We start from the raw sequence: 26,904 nt of genomic DNA on the forward strand, positions 1-26,904 counted from the left end.
AAAAAAAAAAAAAATCAGACATTATGTACCCCTCTTGGAAGTACTCAATACCACTTATGAAGGAGACTGGTCAAAAAACTGAAGCTAAATCTGATCAGCCTTTAGCTATGGCTACCAATTCACAGAAAATACAGAAGCATGTGTTACCACCATGACGAGGCAATTAACAAAGACCAGACTGCAACATTAAAGGGCAAACAACCTAGTTTTTCTATTAAAATTTCCAAGAAAAAAGAGAAAGATACGGAGAAGAAACCTATAAAGAGATATTTGAGAGATATCCACCAATCGCTATGTGTGGTCTTTATGTGGACCTTGATTCCAGCAAGCTGTAAAATAATGAGACAATTACAGAAATTTAAATATGAGAGGATATTTGATGATATAAAGAAATTAAGTTTTTTGTGCATAATGGTATTGTGGTTGTACTTTTAAAATTTAGAGACACATATTGAAATGTTTACAGATGAACTGATATGTCTGGGATTTGTTTCAGAATAATCTGGGGTGGAGAGGAAAAGTGTGGGGATAAAACAAGACTCGCCATGAGCTGATCATTTTTGAAGGTGGGTGGTAAGCAAATGAAGGGTCATTATCCTCATCTTTCCACTTTTGTAGAGAGAAAATAGTATGTTTAAAAAGCTCAACACCTTTGGGAGGCCGAGGCAGGCGGATCACCTGAGGTCAGGAGTTTGAGACTAGTCTGACCAACATGGAGAAACCTTGTCTCTAGTAAAAACACAAAATAAGCCAGGTGTGGTGGCACATGCCTGTAATCCCAGTTACTCGGGAGGCTGAGGCAAGAGAATCGCTTGAAACCGGGAGGCGGAGGTTGCAGTGAGCCGAAATCGAGCCATTGCACTCCAGCCTGGGCAACAAGACTGAAACTCCGTCTCAAAAAAAAAAAAAAAAAAAAAGCTCAACACCAGAAAGTTTAAAAAGGAAATAGATGTTAAAGTAAAGAGCAGCCCTGAAACCGATAAGCCAAAGTGCTCTGATTACAGGCGTGAGCCACCACGTGTGGCTACTTGGTTGGAAACCAAAGCAGTGCACCCAGGCCCCTGAGAGGTGATTATACCCTGTGCTCAAACTAGCTCTAGAGCCAGGACCCAGAAAGGCCAGTGAGGGAGGTGAGGCTCAGCTCTGGATTTGCAAATTCCTAGACATGTAAGGCTGAGGTTCTGTGGGCTATGCAGGTCCCTGTGTGATGGACAGCAACAGGGGGCTAATGAATGGGTAAGGGGGAATCTTCTGAGGTCATAACTGAGTAAGTATTTGTGGAAATGAGTGGATGGGGGAACCTGTTTGGGAAGTGAATGAAGGACAATGAGGGGAGTAATTGGGCCTCTTTGGCTCTTGATTTGTTTTATCTGCTTCTCTTCATTAAAGAGGACAGGGAGGTTGTCTGCTTTGTTTATTCACTGCTACACTGTACCACCACACCCAGCTAATTTTGTATTTTTAGTAGTGTCCAGATCCAGTGCCTACTAATGCTAAATAAATATACGTTGACTGCATGAATTCTAATAAGGCTAAGTAAAATATTCACTATACCAGCCCTGTAAGCAAACTGTGCTTACAAGCAACACAGTCCTTTGAATTAAAATTAATTATTTTAAAAATCACTGTTTGGCTGGGGTTGGTGGCTCACGCCTGTATTCCCAGCACTTTGGGAGGCCAAGGTGGGTGGATCACTTGAGGTCAGGAGTTTGAGACCAGCCTGGCCAACATGGTGAAACCCCATCTTTACTAACAATATGAAAAACAGCCAGGCATGGTGGCGCACACCTGTAGTCCCACCTACTCAGGAGGCTGAGGTAGGAGAATCACTTGAATCTGGGACGTGGAGGCTGCAGTGAGCTGAGATCTCACCACTGCACTCCAGCCTGGTCGACAGAGTAAGACTCTGTCTCAAAAAAAACCAAAAACAAAAACAAAAAACAAAAAAAAAATTCACTGATAATATTACTTTAATTTTTGTTGTGCTTTACTGTAAGTTTTCACACACAGCATCTTACTTAAAACTCACAAAACCACCCTACAACATAAATGTGCCAAGTATCCTTTTGCCTAAAAGAAACTAGGTCTCCTGATTCTTAGTATTTATATTCCTATATCATGATGCCAGTAAGATTTACAGTTAGTCAAGTGCTAAGACATAGCATGTTTTCCAAGAAACAACTGTGTCTTCGCAATACATTTCTAATTTCATGTGAGCTTGGTGACTCTGAGAAAACAACAACATAATTCGACATTAAAAATTAACCTAAGACCAGAAATAGAGTATAGTAACTTAACAAGATTGTATGTTTAAGAGACAAAAGTGATCTTCTTGTGCCTTAAAGAGGGTACCAGATGTAACATTCAGATTTTCCTCCGCTGAACTATTAACAGAAACTGGGTTCTACCGGCAGAGAACCTAATTTATACAGAGCTCAAACAAGTTGAACCTCACGGAATCAAACTTTAAACTAGAACAAACTGGCAACAGAAAAAACTGCAACAAACAGAAGGCAATTTAAAAGTCCATGAATGCATTTCAAAACATGACTTTGTTTAGGAAAGCCGAAGGCTCTTTGGGTGTGCCTTACTTGAAAAGGGGCATTTTCAAGAAAATGTACCAGTGCCAAACAGTGAAGTTTCCTTTGAATTTCAATTTTGTTTTTTAATAGAATCTCACTCCTTTGTGGAATAAAGTATGTAAAATATTTGGGGTTTGAATTCCGTCCACATTTTTCACTCAGATATCATGCTAAAAAGGATGTTTAGATTTCAAAGAAACAAAAGAAAAATGATTTCATAAAGTCAATACTATCCAGCTGATTTCCCAATAAAATGGCCTCCAGAAGCATTTACTGTTGGAACACTGTGTACGACCTTTATTAATACACCACTAACACTGCTGATCCACTGTCAGTAGAGGAGTCACCAGAACTTGGGAACAAAGGAAAAAATGGACTAATGTCTACACAGCAAGAGGCAAGGGCTCAAATCCAATTATTCATTTTATACTTGAAAGTGGAAATATGACTGGGCGTGCTGGCTCACGTCTGTAATCCTAGCACTTTGGAAGGCTGAGGTGAGAGGACTGCTTGAGCTCAGGAGTTCAAGACTAGCCTGGGCAATACAACAGGATCTCGTCTCTACTAAAAATTTTAAAAAGTAGCTAGGTGCGGTGGTGTGTGCCTGTAGTCCCAGCTACTCAGAAGTTTGAGGCTGCAGTGAACTATGGTAGTGCCACTGCACTCCAGCCTGGGTAACAGAGCAAGATGTTGTGTCCAGAAAGAAAAAAAAAAAAGTGGAAATACAAGACATGAGACTGACGGGAAAGGGTTTTCTTTTGTTTTAAAGAGAATATCATGAAAATTAACCATATTTCAAAGACCACGGAGAACCAGGAAGTCACAAAATATTTTGGTCCTTTTTTGGTTTAAATCTCAAGTCATTCTGGCCGGACGCGGTGGCTCACGCCTGTAATCCCAGCACTTTGGGAGGCCGAGGCAGGTGGATCACGAGGTCAGGAGATTGAGACCATCCTGGCTAACATGGTGAAACCCCGTCTCTACTGAAAAACACAAAAAATTAGCTGGGAGTGGTGGCGGGCGCCACCTACTCAGGAGGCTGAGGCAGGAGAATGACGTGAACCCGGAAGGCAGCCGAGATCACGTCACTGCACTCCAGCCTGGGCAACAGAGCGAGAATGTGTCTCAAAAAAAAAAAATCTCAAGTCATTTCTCTGTGCAATCATTCTCCCCACTACCCCCGTCTTTTTTTTCTCCCTAGATGGAGACTTGTTGCCCAGGCTGGAGTGCAGTGGCACAATCTCGGCTCACTGCAACCTCTGCCTCCCAGGTTCAAGTGATACTCCTGCCTTAGCCTCCTTAGTAGCTGGGATTACAGGTGCCCACGACCACACGGGGCTAATGTTGTACTTTTAGTAGAGATAGGGTTTCACCACAGTGGCCAGGAGTCTTGAACTCCTGACCTCGTGATCTGCCCGCCTCGGCCTCCCAAAAGGCTGGGTAATTACAGGCGTGAGCCATCACGCCCAGTCCCCATTTTCCTTTTGATAAGGTACCACCACTGACCTTGCTGCCCACATCGCAGAGATCTTCAAAGCAATGAAAACAAAGGCCTTTTCAATGACAGACCAATCCTTGACACCTAGATTGATATGGAGCTCCCTTATTCTGATTTCCATAGGTGATTCAGTAGGATAGGCTGATGGTCAGTCACCGTACTAAAATAAGTTCTTGATGATACATTTATTTGCCCTCATTTACTCTTTTTTTTTTTTTGAGGCGGAGTCTTAGTCTGTCGCCCAGGCTGGAGTGCGAGGCGCGATCTCGGTTCACTGCAAGCTCTGCCTCCTGCCATTCTCCTGCCTCAGCCTCCCCAAGTAGCTGGGACTACAGGCGCCCGCTACCACGCCTGGCTAATGTTTGTATTTTTAGTAAAGATGGGGTTTCACCGTGTTAGCCAGGATGGTCTCGATCTCCTGACCTCGTGATCCACCCACCTCGGCCTCCCAAAGTGCTGGGATTACAGGCGTGAGCCACTGTCTCATTCTTGTCCCCGAGGCTGGAGTGCAATGGTGCGATCTCAGCTCACTGCAACCTCCACCTCCAGGGTTCAAGCGATTCTCCTGCCTCAGCCTTCGGAATAGCTGGGATTATAGGCGCCTGCCACCACGCCTAGCTAATTTTTTTCTATTTTCAGTAGAGACAGGGTTTCACCATGTTGGCCAGGCTGGTCTCTAACTCCTGATCTCAGGTGATCCGCCCACCTCAACCTCCCAAAGTGCTGGGATTACAGGCATGAGCCACTGCACCTGGTCCCTGACCTTTAGTTTTTCACTTCCAATTTTGTGGAATTACATTTTAGGAGTAACAGATTTTTAAAGAAGAAAAAAAAAAAAAAAAAAGACTGAATTTCCTTGCTTACTTTGCATATACAGACTGGATTTTTTTTTTTTTAACGGCCATTTCCCCAAAGGAATGTGTCTTGTGTATTACTGACATTTGGTATATTTCATTCATTGGAATATTTCTTATTTTCTACATGTTTCAAGAGTATATGAGAAATACAGGATTTGATAACATTTTGAAGGCAGGAAAAACCCAAATTGTTTCTTCTTTGAGAGTCATGACTACCTTCTGGTGTGGAGAACTTGTCATTGGAAAAGGTGACAATTTTGATTCTCACTGGTATGTTTAAAAACTGAATTAAAAGAATAGAATTTTTCTTTTGATAGAGGATCACAAAACAATTCTAAAACCTACTGTTTTTTACCATTGAAATTTAAATTGTGATATAGGTTTTAAATGTCTAGAATGCAACTGATAGGCTTTTCTTCAACTGTTAGTTTATTTGAAATAGAGTTTTTTCATGTTTAATATTTATTTGTAAAAAAATGGAAAACAAGGCCGGGCGCGGTGGCTCAAGCCTGTAATCCCAGCACTTTGGGAGGCCGAGACGGGCGGATCACGAGGTCAGGAGATCGAAACCATCCTGGCTAACACGGTGAAACCCCGTCTCTATTAAGAAATACAAAAAACTAGCCGGGCGAGGTGGCGGGCGCCTGTAGTCCCAGCTACTCGGGAGGCTGAGGCAGGAGAATGGCGTGAACCCGGGAGGCGGAGCTTGCAGTGAGCTGAGATCCGGCCACTGCACTCCAGCCTGGGCGACAGAGCGAGACTCCATCTCAAAAAAAAAAAAAAAAAAAAAAAAAAAAAAAAAAAAAGGAAAACAAAAATATTCCCCAAACCCAGATAACAACCAGAGCAAAACTGTTGTGCCTTCTATTTATCTTTGATTTCAGTCTTGGCAATTGTTTAAAGAAAAATAATTTTTTAAGAATCTAGATTTGTTTTATTAGGTTCAGAGTATGTGAAAATTGTAGAATCCCTCTTTCATCACCTTGTATGTCTTCTGTTTGCCTTATTCTAAAATTGAGTCACAAATTGGAATGCCTTTGAAGACATTCCATCTTCTATAGAAGATGCTTTTATAGAGGTTCTTTGACCTAAATAGTTCAGCATTTGTATTTTTATTTTTACTCTGATATCTAATCAGATTCCTAATCATAGCCCCTAAGAAGGAATGTGGGCCGGGCGTGGTGGCTCATGCCTGTAATCCCAGCACTTTGGGAAGCTGAGGCGGGAGAATCACCTGAGGTCAGTTCGAGAGCAGCCTGGCCAACACGGTGAAACCCCGTCTCTATAAAAAATACAAAACAAATTAGCCAGGCGTGGTGACGGGTGCCTGTAATCTCAGCTACTCGAGAGGCTGAGGCAGAAGAATCACTTGAACCTGGGAGGCAGAGGTTGTAGTGAGCTGAGATTGCTCCACTGCACTCCAGCCTGGGTGACAGATCAAGACTCTGTCTCAAAAAAAAAAAAAAAAAGAAGGAATGTGACTTTATGTACGTATGTATGGTTTTTTTTTGGAGACAGAGTCTGTCGCCCAGGCTGGAGTGCAGTGGTACGATCTTGGCTCACTGCAACCTCTGCCTCCAGAGTTCAAGCGACTCTCCTGCCTCAGCCCCCCAAGCAGCTGGGACTAAAGGCGTGCGCCGCCACACCCAGCCAAATTTTTTTTGTATTTTCAGCAGAGAAGGGTTTTCACCATGTTGGCCAGGCTGGTCTCTATATCCTGACCTGGTGATCCACCCGCCTCGGCCTCCCAAACTGCTAGGATTACAGGCGCGAGCCACCGCGCCTGGCAGGAATGTGACTTTAATACTGGACTTTGCTGATGTGCTGGTGTCTGCATTTTCTCTTTAAATCACAGCTATATGGTAAATTTTCTATTTTGTTATGGTTCTCTTTTATTGATGGGCATGCAGTGGGTGTTTCTTGGAAATGGGCAATTTTTATTAAAATATTTCTGGAAAAAAAAAGAGTCATGGTCTTTCATCTATAGGATGGGTCAGAACTGTTGCTTCCTACCTCACATGGGCACTAAACAACGCTTCGGGGAACACCAACACTTTCCATGCCACTGAAGTCTCAGGAAGCCAGAAAGCTCTCTTCAAAAAAAGAGAACCACTAGTTCTAAACTCTAGAAAGAAATCCTGGCTGGGTGTAGTGACTCATGCCTGTAGTTCCAGCACTTTGGGAGGCTAAGATGGAAGGATTGCTGAGGCCAGGAGTTCAACACCAGCCTGGGTAACACAATATGACCCCATCTCTACAAAAATAAAAAAGTTAGCTGAGCATGGTGGCACATGACTATAGTCCCAACTACTTGGGAGGCAGAGGCAGGAGGATCGCTTGAGCCTCAGAGTTTGAGGCTGCAGTGAGCTATGATTGAGCCAGTCCAGCCTGGGTAACAGAGCAAGACCCTGTCTCAAAAACCTAAATTGAAAGAAATCCCTAAGACTATTTTTATGGTATGTGATCAATACATATATTTTGATACAGATGAAGGGGTGGCCTGCCCCTCCACACCTGTGGGCGTTTCTCGTTAGGTGGAATGAGAGACGTGAGAAAAGAAATGAGACACAGAGACAAAGTATAGAGAAAGAAAAAGTGGGCCCAGGGAACCGGCGCTCAGCATACAGAGGACCCACGCTGGCACCGGTCTCTGAGTTTCCTTAGTATTTATTGATAATTATCTTTACCATCTCAGAAAAAGGGAAGTGGCAGGGTAATAGGATCATCGTAGGGAGAAGGTCAGCAGTAAGACATATGAATAAAGATCTCTGTGACATGAATAAGTTTAAGGAAAAGTGCTGTTCCTTGATACGCATATGCAAACATTTTCATAAACCTTTATAGTGCATAAAGAGCAGCATTGAACTAGCAAGTCCCACCTTCCGCCCTAAGGCGGTTTTCTCCTTTCTCAGTAAACAGAACATACAATTGGGTTTTACACCGAGATGTTCCATTGCCCAGGGACGGGCAGGAGACAGATGCTTTTCTCTATCTCAACTGCCAACAACCGCCAAGGGGCCTTCTTTCCTCTTGTACTGGTCCTCCTCAGCACAGACCCTTCACGGGTATCAGGCTGGGGGACGATCAGGTCTTTCCCATCCCACGAGGCCATATTTCAGACTATCACATGGGGAGAAACCTTGGACAATACCTAGCTTTCCTAGGCAGAGGTCCCTGCGACCTTTGGCAGTGTACGTGTCCCTGGGTACTTGAGATTAAGAGAATGGTGATGACTTTTAACCAGCAAGCTGCCTTCAGGCACTTGTTTAACAAAGCACACCCCCGCACAGCCCAAAATCCTTTAAACCTTGAGTCATCACAGCACATGTCTCTTGCAAGGACAAGGTTGGGGGTAGGGTCACAGATTAACAGCATCTCAAATACAGAACAAAATGGAGTCTCTTATGTCTACTTCTTTCTATATAGACACAGTGACAGTCTGATCTTTATTTCTTTTCCCCACACAACTTACAACGAATTGTTAAAAAATTATCCTTAGTCTACTTGGTTATAATTCTACCTCTATTTCTGTCCATCAGATAAACAAAAGTCACAGTAACGAATGGCTTTATTAGCTCCATTAGTGAGATATTTCAGTGAAATAAGTAGATCTAAATACTTCACAATAGTACACCGGGCACGGTGGCTCACGCCGTAATCCCAGCACTTTGGGAGGCCAAGGCGGGCAGATCACTTGAGGTCAGGAGTTTGAAACCAGCCTGGCCAACATGGCAAAACCCTGTCTCCACTAAAAATACAAAAATTAGCCAGGCGTGGTGGCGCGTGCCTGTAACCCCAGCCATTCAGGTAGCTGAGGCATGAGACTCGCTTGAACCCAGGAGGCTGAGGTTGCAGTGAGCTGAGATCACGCCACTGCACTCCAGCCTGGATGACAGAGCGGGACCTTGTCTCAAAAGATAAATAAATAAATAAATACTTCACCATAGTAAAATATAAAGTAGTATAATCATAATTTCCAGCTATTTATAAGCTTTATATTTGTGCCAATTAAACTGCAACTGTATTCCCAGAAGAATAGAGTTATTTGTACAACTCTACATAAATATACTGAGCACATGAAAAGTGTGATATTTTCAATTTTAGGACACTATTTCTAGATATTACATGAGGGATGAGCTCCAATAAAACAAATGTGTAAATCACACACATTACAAATACCAAGAATAGTTACTTATTATTTTAAGAAAAAATTACTTACAAGAGATAGCAGCAAACCGAACAGGTCACCAACATGGTAATGATAACTCTAGGGGAAAAAAGAAAAGCAAATGTCATTAAATAACTAGCAAACTATGCCAACATCACAGAATGGTTTAAGTCCCCTTTCCAGATTATCAAACTGGCATGGATTGCACACCAAGAAAATGGATCTGTATCTGCTCAAATATCCAGCAAACTGCAGTGTGCCCAGGGTGCACCTGGGAAAAGTTTATGTAACTAAACATTTGTATTTAAAGACAGATGTGTTAATGCCATCATGTAGATGTCCAATCAAAATTTATCTGAAACTGAACAGGAAATGCCGCAGTGACAATTAGTTTTAACACCTAAGTAATTACCCTATTTGGTAGTATTCTCTGTAATGAAATTAACACTGTACTTCTAAAAATATGACTCTCGAGCAATGAGCTCTCCCCATCTCCATTCATGTCTGAAAAAGTTACACTTTGATCTCTCATCAGCAGAATTTCAACATTTCTAAACCTCAGTTCATGCTATTCTCTTCCCATCTCTCTTTCTAAAAGTTCCCCTTCTAAATCTCCTACTCCTCAGAAGCAGCTCTGCCATTTTCACCCATCCGACCCACCCTCAAATCCATCATCTTTTGCTCATGCCTCCTCTGCACCTCCACAGTCACCAAATACTGTGGATTTATACTTTAAAGCATCTCTCCCCATGTGTATTTCTTCCTTCCTATTCCCACTGTCAGCAACAAAATTCAGCTGGTTCTCCTGGCTTAATTGCTGGCAGATTCAAATTTTCCTCCTTCTCCTTCATGCTATAAACAGGATTTTCCACTTAAGACCAGGATTTTCCACTTAAGACCTTTTGACGGCACCTCTCCATCATCCATCATTTGGTTTCCAAGAGGCATGTCCACACCCTAAGTACAGCAAGACCATTTCCTAGAACTTAGGAACCAAATATTGTAACTCCTGTTTTTTTAGAGACAGGGTCTCTGTCGCCCAGGCTAGAGTGCTGTGGCATGATCATAGCTCCCTGTAACCTCCAACTCCTGGGCTCAACTGATCCTCCCACCTCAGCTTCCCGAGTAGCTAGGACTACTGGTGTGCACAACCAGGCCTCACTAATATTTTTAATTTTTTTGTAGAGATCGGGGGGTTCTCAATATGTTGACCAGGTTGTACTTGAACTCCTGGCCTCAAGTGATCCTCCTGCCTCAGCCTCCCAAAGTGTGGGGATTACTGGTGTGAGCCATCACACCTGGCCCAGAACTCTTATTTTTATTTATTTTTAAGTTATCCTTTAGAAGTTCTGTGTGTCTTTTTTTTGAAACAGAGTCTCGCTCTGTCATCCAGGCTAGAGTGCAGTGGCACAATCTTAGCTCAACGCAAACTCCACCTCCCAGATTCAAGCGATTCTCCTGCCTCAGCCCAAGTAGCTGAGATTATGGGCATGCACCACCACACCCAGCTAATTTTTGTATTTTTAGTAGTGGGGTTTTGCCATGTTGTCCAGGCTGGTCTCAAACTCCTGGCCTCAAGTAATCCACCCACCTATGCTTCCCAAAGTGCCGGGATTACAGGCATGAGCCACTGTGTGTGTATTTTCTTTGGTTAACATATTGCCACGTTCATTTACTCGTTCGACAGATTTTCACTCGCTGAGTGTCCAGTATATGTGTTAGGCTCTGGGGAGAGAAAAATAAACAGAACAGATAAAAACCACTGCCTCATGGCTGGGCATGGGAGTTCAATGAGAGGGTACCTGGAGTTCAAAGAAGAAGGGGGTCTGTGTGGCTGAAGCAGAGCAAGGAGCCTGGGGAAAGGTGAGGTCAAAGAGGTGCCATGTGGCCTCTGAAAGGACTTTCACTCTTAAAAGGCTTTGACTCAGAGTGAAAAGCAAAGTTATGGCTGGGTGCAGTGGCTCACGCCTGTAATCCGAGCACTTTGGGAGGCCGAGGTGGGCGGATCACGAGGTCTGGAGATCAAGACCATCCTGGTTAACACGGTGAAACCCCGTCTCGGCCGGGCAAGGTGGCTCAAGCCTGTAATCCCAGCACTTTGGGAGGCCGAGACGGGCGAATCACGAGGTCAGGAGATCGAGACCATCCTGGCTAACATGGTGAAACCCCGTCTCTACTAAAAAATACAAAAAACTAGCCAGGCGAGGTGGCGGGCGCCTGTAGTCCCAGCCACTCGGGAGGCTGAGGCAGGAGAATGGCCTAAACCCGGAGGCAGAGCTTGCAGTGAGCTGAGATCCGGCCACTGCACTCCAGCCTGGATGACAGAGCCAGACTCCGTCTCAAAAAAAAAAAAAAAAAAAAAAAAAGAAACCCCGTCTCAACTAAAAATACAAAAAAATTAGCCGGGCGTGGTGGCGGACGCCTGTAGTCCCAGCTACTCAGGAGGCTGAAGCAGGAGAATGGCGTGAACCCGTGAGGCAGAGCTTGCAGTGAGCCGAGATGGCGCCACTGCACTCCAGCCTGGGCGACAGAGCGAAACTCCGTCTCAAAAATAAATAAATAATAAAGAAAGAAAAGGGAAGTTCTTTGGAGGGATTTGAGGAGAGGACTGACTAAATCTGATTCCAATTCTAATGGGATCTCTCTGCTGGGATGAAAGAGGCTGGAGGAAGAGGGGCAAAAAGAAAGCAGAGAAACCAGTTGAGAGGAATTATAATAATCCAAGTGGATCAGGCTGGCAGCAGTGCAGGTCGTAAGAGTTGGTCAGATTCCTTGAAATATATAAGTTATATATCACACTTATAAAATAGAAATAAATATGTATGGGGGATTGTGCTAAAGAGATTTTGACAGTTGCACAATAAAAATGTTTAAAGACCTAAACAATCAAGTCACCCGCTTCATTTGTAACTGACTCCCTCCACCCACCCCTCTCACCTCCCCCTACGTTTAAACATCAGTCCTTCATTCCTGAAGGTAGGCGTCTTCACTGTCCCCCAAGACACATTATATCTAGGATTCTCAATTCCAAGCCTTTACTCATCTTCCCCCAGTCCGTGCTCCACTGTGGGATCTCCTCCCTGTCTTCTCTCTTCTCCAAAAGCCCATGTCATAGAACTGAAAGAGCTGAGGCTCCTTTGTATTACCTGCTTAATATTAACAGTTTCATATAAAAGCTCCCTCATTAACATATCAGCTCCTAATGTGCTTGGTCTTAGGAGCTGCATGCTGAGTAGTGAAATGCCACGATAACTGCAATTTACTTTCAAATGGTTCAGCAAAATTATATATACACACACTCATAGATAAAGCAAATCTGAATATGTCAAACAATGACTGAGTCTAGGAGGTAATATATGGCACTTATTGTACTATTCTTCCTACTTTTCTACATGTTTTAAAGCGTTCATGAAAAAAGGGGAGTTAGCTGGACACAGTGGCATGCCTGTAGTCCCAACTACTCAGGAGGCTGAGGCGGGAGGATCACTAGAGCCCAAGATATCAAGCCTGCAGTGAGATATGATCATGCTACTGCACTCAAGGCCTGGGCAACACAGGGAGACCCTTTAAAAAAAAACAGAAACAAAAACAAAAAACAAAAAAACAGGCATGGTGGCTCAAGCCTGTAACCTTAGCACTTTGGGAGGCTGAGGCCAGGTGTTTAAGACCAACATGGCCAACAGAGCGAGATCCCATCTCCATTTTTTAAAACTTTTTTTTTAAATTTTTGAGACGGAGTCTCGCTCTGTCGCCCAGGCTGGAGTGCAGTGATGCAATCTCAACCCCTGCCTCCTGGGCTCAAGCAATTCTCCTGCCTCAGCCTCTGGAGTAGCTGGGCCTACAGGCGTGAACCACCACACCCGGCTAATTTTTGTATTTTTAGTAGAGACGAGATTTCACCACATTGGCCAGGCTGGTCTTGAATTCCTGACCAAGTGATCCACCTGCCTCAGCCTTCCAAAGTGCTGGGATTACAGGAATGAGCCACTATGCCTGGCCAGCCCATCTCTATTATTTTTAAATAAAATAATCAAAAAATAAAAATAAAATAAAAATAATTAAAACAAACAACAAAAACAGAAAAGTGGAGTTGAGTGAACTCCTGGCAAACTCATCTCTGCGCTCTTTCCTTTTCTCCTCCCCCACATCTACTGGTTAGGAAGCCATTGTGAGAAAACGGACGCTTTAGAGAATCTACGGATTCCTGTAGAGAAAAGACGGAAATCATGAAAAACTGGAATGGGCAGGAAAGCTGATTCCGGGCACAGACCTGATTTTAGCTGGCCCTTTTCAGTTGCAAAAATAAAGAGCAAGGGGCTTTATTTAGGTCATCCATAAATTCTGAAGAGTTTTTTCCAAGTGATCGTAGGCTATTTTTTTTTTTTTTTAATAAAAGAAAAGATTCATTAAATTTTTCCTGGCTGAGCACAGTGCTCACATCTGTAATCCTAGCACTTTGGGTGGCTAAGGTGGGAGGACTGCTTGAAGTCAGGAGTTCAAGACCAGCCTAGGCAATAAAATGAGACCCAGTATCTACCACGTTTTTTTAAATTGGTTAGGCATGGTGGTGCATGCCTGTTGTCCCAGCTATGCTGGAGGCTGAGGCAGAAGGATTGTGTGAGCCCAGGTTGAGGCTGCAGTGGGCTATGATTGACTGTGCCACTGCACTCCAGCCTGGGCAACAGAGTAAGACGCTGTTTTAAAAAACAAATTTAAGAAAATCTTCGGCCGGGCATGATGGCCAACTCCTGTCATCCCCGCACTTTGGGAGGCCAAGGTGGGTGGATCGCCTGAGGTCAGAAGTTCGAGACCAGCCTGGCCAATATGGCAAAACCCCATCTCTATTAAAAAATATAAAAATGAGCTGAGCATGGTGGCGCATACCTGTAATCCCAGCTACTCGGGAGGCTGAGGCAGGAGAAGCGCTTGAACCTGGGAGGCAGAGGTTGGAGTCAGCCAAGATCGTGCCATTGCACTCCAGCCTGGGCGACAGAGCAAGACTTAGTCTCAAATTAAAAAAAAAAAAAAATCTTCAGTAAGGAGATAAATGAAGGAATCCTGTGAGGAGGTAAGAAGGGAGAAAAACAGAGGCGTATCTGACGTTAAATTGTCTTCCTCAAGAGACCCCTACACACCAGAATGCTGAAAGCTGGGTAATTAGGAGGTTATAGGACCTGATGAGGCAGGTAAAAGAAAGGGCAGAAGGGAATTTTTTTTAAGGGATGGGGTCTCACTCTGTTGCCTAGGCTAGAATGCACTGGCATGATCATACTCACTGCAGCCTCAACCTCCTGGGCTCAAATAATCCACCCACCCAGCCTCCTGAGTAGCTGGGACCACAGGTTTACACCACCATGCCTAGATAATTTTTTTAAAAATTTGTTTTTGTAGACACTAAGTCTTGCTTTATCAACCAGGCTTGGTCTCTATTTCCTGGTTTCAAGTGATCCTCCCACCTTGGCCTCCCAAAGTGCCGGTGTGAGCCACCATGTCAGGCCCATTTTTATTTTTTTGAAGATATTTTTGATCAGTTAAATCAGAAATGCTCCCCTGTATTAAAAATTCACCACAAGCTAGATACAGTGGCTCGAGCCTGTTATCCCAGCACGTCGGGAGGCCGAGGCGAGTGGATTACTTGAGGCCAAAAGTCCGGGAACAGCCTGGCCAACATGGCGAAACCCCATCTCTACTAAAAATACAAAAATTAGTCAAGCGTGGTGACATGCGCCTTTAGTCCCAGCTACTCAGGAGGCTGAGGCATGAGAAGCGCTCGAACCTGGGAGGCGGAGGTTTCAGTGAGCCGAGATCTCACTACCGCACTCCAGACTGGGCAACAGAGCAAGACTCTGTCTCAAAAAAAACCCCAAAAACAACTCACCATAGTGTGAAGCACTTCAGCTCCTTCATCTATCCTGAAAAATTTGATTTGCAGTATTTTCAAGAGGTAAAGGGGAACTAGTACTAATTCAGCATTAATATTACCTTTTTAAAAAAATCCCCACAGAAAAGCATATTTCCATTTTAAAATGAGGAAATGGGAACATGGAAAAGTTAACTAAACTGTGCACTAACATTTCCTTTTTAAAAAAATCCCTACAGAAAAGCATATTTCCATTTTAAAATAAGGAAATGGGAACATGGAAAAGTTAACTAAATTGTTCAAGGTCACAGGCATCATCTGCCTAGGTGCAGTGTTTCTCAAAATGTATTACAGCAACTCTTCTTGGCGGGGGGGCGGGGACACTGTTTCAAGACCTGCTCAATCCAGCCAAGAGCAGGAAAAGCAAGGACTGCAGCAGAGGCTGTGAATGGACCCAGATAATACAGGCACTTGGCAATTGAGCTTTCAGTCAATTCATGACCTTTCAGTCAATGAATGCTGCATAAAGACAGGTGGTCCCATAAGATGATAATGGAGCTGAAACATTATCACCTAGTGACATCTTGATGATCCTGAGCCTGTTTAGGCCTAGAATAATGTGTTTGTGTTTTAGTTTTTAACAAAAAAGTTTAAAAAGTTAAAAAATATATAAATGGAAAAAAACTTAAAGGATAGGATATAAAGAAAGAAAATAGATCAGGTGAGGTGGCTTATGCCTGTAACCCTAGCACTTTGGGAGGCCAAGGTGGGAGGACTGCTTGAGGCTAAGAGTTGGAGACCAGCCTGGGCAACAAAGAGAGACCCTGTCTCAAAACAACAACAACAAATTAGCTGAGTGTAGTGGTGCATGCCTGTAGTACTAGCTAGTGGGGAGGCTGAGGTGGACGGATTCCTTGAGCCTTGGAGTTTAAGGCTGCAGTGAGCTATGATGGAGCCACTGCACTCCAGCCTGGGTGACAAAGTGAGACTCTCGGTCTCTTAAAAAAAAAAAAATTATACAGCTGTACAATGTGTCTGTGTGTTGTTTTCAAAAGTTTACTCTTTTTACAATGTACAACAGGCTCCAAGATAACACTTCATTCTAAGTATAGGTGGCAAAGATGTTATGGCAGGGGCCGGGTGTGGCAGCTCACACCTGTAGTCCCAGCATTTTGGGAGGCTGAGGCGGGTGGATCACCTGAGGTCAGGAGTTTGAGACCAGCCTGGCCAACATGGTGAAACCCCTTCTCTACCAAAACCACAAAAATTAGCCAGGCATGGTGGTGGGCACCTGTAATCCCAGCTACTCGGGAGGCTGAGGCAGGAGAATTGCTTGAATCCGGCAGGCAGAGGTTGCCGTGAGCCAAGATCGTGCCACTGCACTCCAGCCTGGACAACAGAGTGAGTGTCCGCCTCAAAAAAAAAAAAAAAAAAAAAAAAAAAGTTATAGCTGGGAATCCAGATGTTTAAGTACAAATAGAATCAAGGGTCACCATCGATCACTTCAGGCACATGGAACAGTTTATTTTTTCCCAGATTTCTTAATTCCACCTATGACCAGGGGCCCCTTCCCCATGGCCTTCACTTTCGGCTCCTCCAGTTTCTTCTGCTCCTCTCTTTGTTTAAAAAACGTATCTTCCAGCCGGGAGTGGTGGCTCATGCCTGTAATCCCAACACTTTGGGAGGTCAAGAGATCCAGACCATCCTGGCCAACATGGTGAAACCCCGTCTCTACTAAAAATACAAAAATTAGTTGGGCATGGTGGTGCGCGCCTGTAAACCCAGCTACTCGGGAGGCTGAGGCAGGAGAATTGCTTGAACCCGGGAGGCGGAGGTTGCAGTGAGCCGATATCATGCCACTGCACTCCAGCCTGGCAACAGAGTGAGACTCTGTCTCAAAATGCTTCTTGGGCTGTTTCAGGGGCTTCTTCCTGCCATCTATGAAGGTGGACATGGTGCCTGCAGCCTCTTCCCCAGACTCTGCCACTGGTCTTGTTTCGTTTTTGAAGAGACAGGGTCTCACTGTTGCCCGGGCTGGAGTACAATAGTGTGATCATACTGCATCCTGGAACTCCTGATCTCAAACACTCCTCCTCACTCGGCCTCCCCAATAGCTAGGACCACAGGTGTGCACCACCATGTCCAACTAATTTAAAAAATTTTTTTGAGAGATAGGGTCTCGCTATGTTGCCCAGGCGGGCCTCAAGCAATCCTCTTGTCTGGCTTCCCAAAGTGCTGCGTATGATAAGTGTGAGCCACCCTGCCCAGCCTTGCTTGTGTTTTAAGCCAAGTTAGTACAAAAGAGTCGAAAAGTTAAAAAGAATTCGAAAGTTTAAGTAAAAAAGTTACAGGAAGCTAAGGTTAATTTATTTTTGAAGAAAGAAAAACATGTTTTCAGAAATTTCATGTAGCCTAAGTGTACAGTGTTTTCAAAGTCCATCACAGTGTACAGCAATGTCCTGGTTCTTCACATTCACTCACCAGTCACTGACTCACCCACAGCAACTTCCAGTCCTGCAAGCTCCATATCATTGTGTTACATTTGCCTATACAGTATTTAAGGACAGTAACATGCTGTACAGGTGTGAAGCCTAGAAGCAACAGGTTCTACCATATAGCCTAGGTGCGTAGTAGGCTGTACCATCTGTTTGCATAAGTAAACTCTTTGATCTTCACACAAAAGCCCTACTAACACATTTCTCAAACGTATCCCTTTTGTTAAGTGACACGTCTATATATCACTAGCTGGTCAAATACCTGAATCATGACACTCACTAGGGCTAGAAACTGAGTGGAAATAGGATGGATTTCATTACCCTGGATAATGGCAATGACATCCAAAGGAAGGGGAGAGAGTGCTCTTTAAGAAAGGAATTGTCACTGCTATCAAAGCAGCACTTTGTTGTTCTCTAACTCCAGTAGCAAAAACAAGTCTAATTAAATTTGGTTAATACAATTGCTTTAATAATGCCAGAATTCTGACTCTGTTCATCAACCTCTATAGGTAGGGGAGATGACCCCATATAGCTGGTGTTACCAGGGAGGAGGAACTTGATACTTAAAAACGATAAAAATTCACCTACCATGTTTCTTTTCTTAAAAAAAATATAATTTTAAACTAATAAAGCAAATGTCTTCCAGGTAGCAAAAGGGGTTCAGGTCACAAAATACTAGGGAAGTAATAAAAATCTTTTTCTTTTTCTTTTTTTGAGACGGAGTCTTGCTGTCACCCAGGCTGGAGTGCAGTGCAGTGATCTCTGCTCACTGCAGGCTCTGCCTCCCGGGTTCACGCCATTCTCTGGCCTCAGCCTCCCAAGTAGCTGGGACTACAGGCGCCCGCCACCACGCCCGGCTAATTTTTTGTATTTTTAGTAGAGACGGGGTTTCACCATCTTAGCCAGACTGGTCTCGATCTCCTGACCTGGTGATCCGCCCGCCTCGGCCTCCCAAAGTGCTAGGACTACAGGCGTGAGCCACTGCGCCCGGCCACAAATCTTTTTCTTTTAATAAAGACAGTAGAACTATCCACTCAACAGGTATTTACTGGGTGCCTCCTGTGCATACAAGGTACTGTGAAAACCAGGCACTATGAAGCCACCAATTAAGTTGAAGGAATAAAGCAAGAGATGGTGTTTCTGACAAACTGACTTCAGTCGAAGTTTCACCTCTCATCATCTTGAACTGAGAAAAAAATGACTAAAAAGCAAAAGAGGAACCAGAAAGAGGGCGTTCCAAGGCTCCTTTGAAGATTAAGGCTCATTTTATACTACGGTTAAAAAGTTTAATTCCAAAATAGACAAAGCTCTATCCAACAAAGAAGTCTGAAAAAAAAAAAAAATCTTTCCTAGCCAATCATTCTAAGGATTTCTCACACTCACATACAAGAGCCGGAGCGCCCTCCAAAAGGTATGACGCAGCTTTCTCAACAATACCTCCTGCTCTTTGGTAATTAATCTCGCTTTAGATCAGGCCCCAACCGCCTCCTGGAGCCCACTAGATGCAAGCCTGGGCTCAATGTCGTCCAACGAGCTTGTTCTGTACGCAACAGCATGGGAGGCAGGGGGGCAATTTCTGTTTTATTTATTTGATCCTTAAGTTCAGGCAAACGAGGCCTCACGTGGGTGGAAGGCAGGGCTAAAGGGGGAAGAGTCGACTGGGGACAAGCCCCAGTGTCTCCCAGATTCGGCCTGCTCATTTCCGACTGCACCTCCCCACACAGGACTATGATGAGAAAAAAATTCCCCTGAAACTCGTTTCCAAGGAGGGTTCACCAAAGGTCACCCTCCACTCGCTCAGGCCGGAGGACACTGAAGCTGCTGCGAAAAGGAACACAAAGAGTTCCGCCGGGGCGAAGGCCTGACTCTGCAGGGCGGGGGGCGCCCATGCAACGTTCTCTGACCCGTGTGGGGATCGTGCTTTCCCCCGCCCCGGCCTGCTCGCTCCTCACCGCGCGTTCCTCCCAAGGCGGGCCTCGTGCACTTACCCCCGGTTAGGACCCTTAGGGATGAACCAAGGCACCAAGAAGCCGACGAAGCCCCAGAACACGCTCATCACAATGAGAGGCACCGTGAGGCCTTGATACGCCATGGTCACCGCCTGAGCGCCTGCCCCTACCCCGCCGCCTCACTCGGATCCCACCAGGAAGTGTCAATAGCTGACCACGTGACCAGCGTGCGCAGGCCCCGCCTCCCGCGCCCCTACGTGACCTGCGCGCCGGCCTCCGCCCCTCGAGGAGCCCAGAGGCAGAGCCCCGCCTTCGCCTGGCTGTCTCCTGGCTGCAGCTCCTTAGAGGCATGTCGCTCACCCCAGAGCCAGGGGTTCGGTCACCACGGGCTCAGCAAAGTGTTCTGATGCGAACTTGGCCCTTTTAGACAAAGAGTGTAGTTATTTACAGCCTCGTCTACTTATGCAACAGACATAGAGAACTTAACAATAGTTCTGTATTACTATTCTGAATTCCCGTGTGCCTGGCATTGGGTCATGATCTTTAAGTTCATGAACCCAAGGCCGGGGGCGGGGGCTCACGCCTGTAATCCCAGCACTTTGGGAGGTTGAGGCAGGCGGATCACTTGAGGTCAGGAGTTCGAGACCAGCCTGGCCAACATGGTGTAACCCTGTCTACTAAAATACAAAAATTAGCCGGGTGTGGTGGCGCACGCCTGTGGTCCCAGTACTCAGGAGGCTGAGGCAGGAGAATCGCTTGAACCCTCGGGAAGTGGAGGTTGCAGAGAGCTGAGATCCTGCCACTGCACTCCAGCCTGGGTGACGGAGCAAGACTCTGTCTCAAAAGAAAAAAAGAAAGTGCATGAACCTGTGTTGAACTCCTTACTTCAGCCTATGAGGTAATTGTAATTATTATTCCCACTTTGCAGTTGAAGAAACTGAGGCCCAGGGAGGAGACTAAGGATCTTGCCCAAAGTCATATAGTAAGTGGCAAGGCCAGGATTCAACCCCTGATGATCTGATTTTCAAGGCCAGAGCTCTTAACTAGTGCACCACTGTTTATCTTGTGCACTGTGCCAGGTTCTGGAGTTACAGAAGTCAATCAGGCACCCCTGAGGGAGTTCACATTCTGGGGAGCCGATGGCCTTGCAAACAGGCCACTCAATGCGTGTGAAAGTAAGTGGACGACCCTGCAAGGCTTTCCACCCAACTAGTCCTCGCTGAGCCTTGAAAGACAAGTAGAAATTAGCCAGAATAGTAAGAAGAAAAACAGGTCAGTCGTGGTGGCTCACACCTGTAATGCCAGCACTTCAGGAGGATGAGGCGGGCAGATCACCTGAGGTCAGTAGTTCGAGACCAGCCTGGGCAACATGGTGAAATCCCATCTCTACTAAAAATACAAAAATTGGCCAGGTATGCACCTGCAGTCCCAGCCACTCAGGAGGCTGAGGAACGAGAATCGCTTGAACCCCTGGGAGGCAGAGGTTATAGTGAGCTGAGATTGTACCACTGCACTCCAGCCTGGGCAACAGAATGAGACTCTGCCTCAAAAAAACAAAACAAAACAAAAAAGTAAAACAGTTTTGTTTGCTTTTGTTTTTTTTTTTTTTGAGACAGGGCCCTGCTCTGTCACCCAGGCTGAAGTGCAGTGGTGCTCCATAGCTCACTGCAGCCTGGAACTCCTGGGCTCAAGCCATCCTTCTGCCTCAGCCTCCTGAGGAGCTGGGACTACAGGTGTGCACCACCACACCTGGCTAATTTTAAAAATTTTTTGTAGAGAGAGAGCCTCGCTATGTTGCCCCGGCAGGTCTTAAACTCCTGGCCTGAAGAGATCCTCCACCTCAGCCTCCCAAAGTGCTGCAATTACTGGCATAAGCCACCGTGCTGAGCTGATAAACAGGGCTTATAACACTTGCTGAGAATTTTCACATGTTAGTTATAGTATGCGCCAAGCTTGGAATAGACAAGGAAGCCAGTTCTCAGAGAGGTTGAGGAGCTTGATGATAAAGCTTACAGATGAAAGCAAGATAGAAAGCAGGTCTATAAATGCAATGTGCTTTACCAGGGACCATGGTTTCCTTGCAATAGCCATATTGCGTTACCTCCTGATTTCTTTCATCAAGTAGAATGGATTCCTGTTATTAAATGGGAAACTGGACCAATAATCTTCAACATCTGCACCAACTTTTCAGACATGATTCTAAGCCTCTAACCTGATCAGCAATGTAGGAAACTAATTTGTCTCCTTTGTGCTCATAATGCTTCCCCAAAACTTAGCCCCAGCAGAAATCCTATGGTCCTTAAGTTCTAGTCCAAGCACCACCTTCTCCAAGACCTATTTCATCCTGCTAGTGCATCTCTTTGGCCTTGTTGTATATGTATCTTGACCAACGCTCTACTAGAGGGCCAACTCCTTGAGAATAGGCACTGTTTCACTGATCTTTGTTTCTGGGAGGACTTTATACATAGAATGTGCTCAGTAAATAATTGTGCAATTGAATTGAGTAGCTAAGAAGGGTGAGGTCAGTCAGAACAAAATTAGAGAAAGAAGTTCATTTCTACTTTCCACTTGAACTTTAACTTGAACTTCAGCTCATTTCTCCCTCCCTCCCTCCCTCCCTTCCTCTCTCTCTCTCTCTTTTTTTTTTGGGTGGAATCTCGCTGTGTTGCCCCGGCTGGAGTGCAGTAGCACAACGTTGGCTCACTGCGACCCCCACCTCCCAGGTTCAAGCGATTCCACTGCGTCAGCCTCCTGAGTAGCTGGGATTACCGGCGCCCTCCACCACACCCGGATGGTTTTTTTGTTTGTTTGTTTGTTTTGCTTTTGTATTTTTAGTAGAGACGGGGTTTCACCATGTTGGCCAGTCTGGTTTCAAAGTCCTGACCTCAAGTGATCCGCTTGCCTCGGCCTCCCAAAGTGCTGGGATAATAGGAGTGAGCCACCACGCATGGCCCGTTTCTTTCTTTTTTTTGAGACAGTCGTGCTCTGTCACCCAGGCTGGAGTGTAGTGGTACAATCATAGCTTACTACAGCCTTGAACTCCCGGGCTCAAGGAATCTTCCCACCTCAGCCTCCAGAGTAGCTAGGACTACAGATGCATGCCACTATGCCGGCCTAATTGTGTGTGTGTGTGCTTGTGTGTGTGTGTGTGTGTGTGTGTGTGTAGAGATGGGTTTTCACAATGTTGCCCAGGCTGTTCTCAAACTCCTGCCTCAAGGGACCCTCCTGCCTTGACCTCCTAAAGTGCTAGGATTACAGGTATGAGCTGCCGCATTCAGGCCCTTTCCTTTTAATAATGGAAAATACGGGTAACATAAAAGTTACTATCTTAACTTTTTTATTTTATTTTATTTTTTTATTTTATTTATTTATTTATTTATTTATTTATTTTTTTTGAGACGGAGTCTCACTCTGCCGCCCAGGCTGGGGTGCAGTGGCCGGAACTCAGCTCACTGCAAGCTCCGCCTCCCGAGTTTACGTCATTCTCCTGCCTCAGCCTCCCGAGTAGCTGGGACTACAGGCGCCTGCCACCTCGCCCGGCTAGTTTTTTGTAATTTTTAGTAGAGACGGGGTTTCACCGTGTTAGCCAGGATGGTCTCGATCTCCTGACCTCGTGATCCGCCCGTCTCGGCCTCCCAAAGTGCTGGGATTACAGGCTTGAGCCACCGCGCCCGGCCTATTTTATTTTATTTTATTTATTTATTTAGAGATAGAGTCTCGCTGTCATCCAGGTTGCAGTGCAGTGGTGTGGTCTCGGCTCACTGCAACCTCCACCTTCTGGGTTCAAATGATTCTCCTGCCTCAGCCTCCCAAGTAGCTGGGACTACAGGCGTGTGCCACCACACCCAGCTAAGTTTTGTATTTTTAGTGGAGACGGGGTGTGAGCCACCATACCCAGTCCTTAACCTTCTAGGCTCAGGTGATCCTCCCACTTCAGCCTCCCAGTAGCTGGGACTATAGACATGCACCACCACGCCCTGCTAATTTTTTGTATTTTTTTGTAGAGATGGGGTTTAGCCATGTTGCCCCAGATGGTCTCAATCTCTTCAGCTCAAGTCATCTGCCCACCTAGGCCTTCCAAAGTGCTGAGATTACAGGCGTGAGCCACTGTGCCCAGCCCAGAACTTCTTCATATCCCTTAAACCACCACCTCTGGCCAGGTACAGTGGTGAGACCCCCATCTCTACAAAAAATTTAAACCAAAAACTAGCTGGGCATGATGGTGCATGCCTGTAGTCCCAGCTACTGCGGAGGCTGAGGTGGGAGGATTGCTTGAGCCCAGGAGGTAAAGGCTGCAGTGAGCTGTGATCACGCCACTGCACCCCAGCCTGGTGACAAAGCAAGACTCTGTCTCAAAAAACAAACAAACAAAACAACCACCTCCCATATTCCCTCCCCTAGCCCATGGCAAACACCATTCTACTTTCTGTCTCTATGAGTTTGACTACTCTAGGTTCCTTCAAGAGGAATTATATAGCATTTGTCCTTTTGTGGCTGGCTTATTCACTTAACATAATATCCTTAAGACTCATCCATGTTGTGCAAGTATCAGAATGTCTTTTTTTTTTTTTTTTTTTTTTTGAGACAGAGTCTCGCTCTGTTGCCCAGGCTGGAGTGCAGTGGCGTGTGCCCAGGCTGGAATGCAGTGGCAGGATCTTGGCTCACTTCAAGCTCTGCCTCCCGAGTTCACCCCATTCTCCCGCCTCAGCCTCCCGAGTAGCTGGGACTACAGGCATCCGCCACCACTCCTGGCTAATTTTTTGTATTTTTTAGTAGAGATGGGGTTTCACTGTGTTAGCCAGGATGGTCTCAATCTCCTGACCTCGTGATCCATCCGTCTCGGCCTCCCAGAGTGCAGGGATTATAGGCATGAGCCACTGCGCCCGGCCTGTCCCCTTCCTTTTTAAGGCTGAATAACATTCCATATGTGTATATAACACATTTTGTTTATCCATTCATCCATCGATGGACATTGGGGTTGCTTGCACTTTTTGGTTATTGTGAATTCTTTCCCATTTCTTAAACAAATGCACATTTTTGTCTTAAATTGATCCATTTTTATGTCTAACCTTTGCTTTATCTTCTAGGCAGCCTCTTTGAGAAGCAATGTCTGGAAGTGCAAGGATGTAACTCTTTTTTTTTTTTTTTTGAGACGGAGTTTCGCTCTTGTTGCCTAGGCTGGAGTGCCATGGCGCAATCTCGGCTCACTGCAACCTCCACCTCCTGAGTTCAAGTGATTCTTCTGCCTCAGGCTTCTGAGTAACTGGGATTACAGGCACGTGCCACATGCCCAGCTAATTTTTTTTTTTTTTTTGTATTTTTGGTAGAGATGGGGTTTTGCCATGTTGGCCAGGATGGTCTCGAACTCCTGACTTCAGGTGATCCACCTGTCTCGGCCTCCCAAAGTGCTGGGATTACAGGTGTGAGCCACTGCACCCGGCCAGGGAGGTAACTCTTTAGACACCAATTCTGTCTACATCTGTTGGTTTCATCTGTGAAATGAGAAAAGTTAGTATCTCAGTTTAATATATTTGGGCTAGTATTGGTCTATAGCTCCCTCTATCAGTCAATCTGTCAAAAGCATTTTATCACACATTGAATGAAAACTATCCCCATTCAGTGACCCACCAAATGAAGAAATATTCTCTGCCTTCAAGGTGCTAAAGTCTTCAGGAAACAAATCGAACTCTGGGCGGTGTGGTCCAAGGACCCTGGGGAGTCCCTGAGACTCCCCCAGCAGGTTCTTTCCTTTCTTTTCTTTCTTTCTTCTTTTGAGATGGAATCTTACTCTGTCGCCCAGGCTAGAGTGCAGTGGCATGATCTCGGCTCACTGCAACCTCTATCTCCCAGGTTCAAGCAATTCTCCTGCCTCAGCCTCCCGCGTAGCTGGGATTACAGGTGCCTGCCACTGCGCCCAGCTAATTTTTGCATTTTCAGTGGAGACGGGGTTTTACCATCTTGGCCAGGCTGGCCTCAAACTCCTAACCTTGTGATCCACCCGCCTTGGCCTCCCAAAGTGCTGGGATTACAGGCATGAGCCACCACGCCCGGCCACCCCAGCAGGTCTTTTCTAACTGTGAATCTCTGTAAGGCTGAATTTTCTTCCTGTAATTAATCTAAAACAACATCACATCAGATTGAATGCAGTAGTATTATGAGAATGCATTTGTCTTCTATTAAGCCAGAGATCAAGGAATTTTCCCAAAATGTAACACAATGTTACTCTTCCATTTTTTGTTAGTTTTGGAAAAAACAGCTATTTCTCATATAAATGTTATGGTAACATGTTGTGGGTTTCTTGTTGCTCTTTTTATATGAATTTAAAATAAATGTGTTGGCCAGATGCAGTGACTCACGCTCATAATCCCAGCGCTTTGGGAGGCTAAAGCAGGAGGATCACTTGAGGCCAGGAGTTCCAGAGCAGCCTGGGCAAAACAGTGAGACCCCCATCTCTACAAAAAACAATTTTGACATGGTGCTATCTCCTATAGTCCTAGCTACTTAGGAGGCTGAGGAGGGAGGATTGCTTGAACCCGCAAGTTCAAGGTTACAGTGAGCTATAATTGCACCATTGTACTACAGCTTGAGTGAAGAGCGAGACCTTGTCTTAAATAATAATAATAATAATACAATTAATATGTTAAAATTTGATGTTTTAATTTCTAACATGGCAAATATCAATAGCTATAACCTATATAAATGTAAGTCCCTCGGGTCCTCCATAGTTTTTAAATGTGTAAACAGGTCTTGAGGCCAAAAAGTTTGAGAAGCACCCCTAAAGGAAAAGCCTCAGAGGCCCCCCAGCAGCATCAGGTAAACAAGAATTGACTGAAACACTATTGTGCACTGAGCCGAGGAGCCCTTCCTTCCTAAATGCAGTCCTGTAGGTAAAAACAGGCATGCAGAGTCATGAAGATATGCTGTCATAGAGCCCCTTTCCAAGCTACTCTGGAAGCTTGGAAGTTACTGGGGCAGCTGAAAACCCTAGCAGGATTTATTACTCCTTTGCCAGGTAGTGTATATGGAATGTACACTACGTATGGCCACCAATACTACTGCTGCCACCACTGCTGGAGTGATTGCCACCTGCCAGACATTGCACTAGGTGCTTTGAATTATCTGTCTCATTTAATGCTCATGACACTAAATATAGGTATTTTAAAATCTATTGTACATATTTTTAAAAGGCTTAGATTTGTTTTTTTGTTCTTTTTCTTTTTTTTTTTTTGAGACAGAGTCTTGCTCTGTCTCACCCAGGCTGGAGTGCAGTGGTGGCGATCTTGGCTCACTGCAGCCTCCGCCTCCTGGGTTCAAGCGATTCTCCTATCTCAGCCTTCTGAGTAGCTGGGACTACAGGTGCCCGCCACCACACCTGGCTAATTTTGTATTTTTAGTAGAGACTTGGTTTCACCATGTTGGCCAGGCTTGTCTCGAACTCACAACATCAGGTGATTCACCTGCTTCAGTCTCCCAAATTGCTGGGATTACAGGCGTG

The 26,904-nt window shown here is 45.2% G+C and overlaps 1 protein-coding gene across 1 annotated transcript in view; it reads right to left on the bottom strand.

Moving 5' to 3' along the window:
• The window catches only part of ATP6V0E1 (ATPase H+ transporting V0 subunit e1), a 380,972-nt gene that overhangs the window by 30,180 nt on the left and 323,888 nt on the right, over positions 1-26,904 (bottom strand). The window contains exons 2-3 of the mRNA XM_050793375.1: positions 19,449-19,642; positions 9,157-9,204 (exon numbers count right to left, since the gene is read on the bottom strand). Of these exons, the coding sequence (XP_050649332.1) occupies positions 9,157-9,204; positions 19,449-19,552 (152 nt within the window). The 5' untranslated portion in view covers positions 19,553-19,642. The remainder of the gene's footprint in view (positions 1-9,156; positions 9,205-19,448; positions 19,643-26,904) is intronic.

The sequence above is a fragment of the Macaca thibetana genome, chromosome 6, assembly GCF_024542745.1.
Source record: "Macaca thibetana thibetana isolate TM-01 chromosome 6, ASM2454274v1, whole genome shotgun sequence".
In the NCBI taxonomy this organism is placed as follows: domain Eukaryota; kingdom Metazoa; phylum Chordata; class Mammalia; order Primates; family Cercopithecidae; genus Macaca; species Macaca thibetana.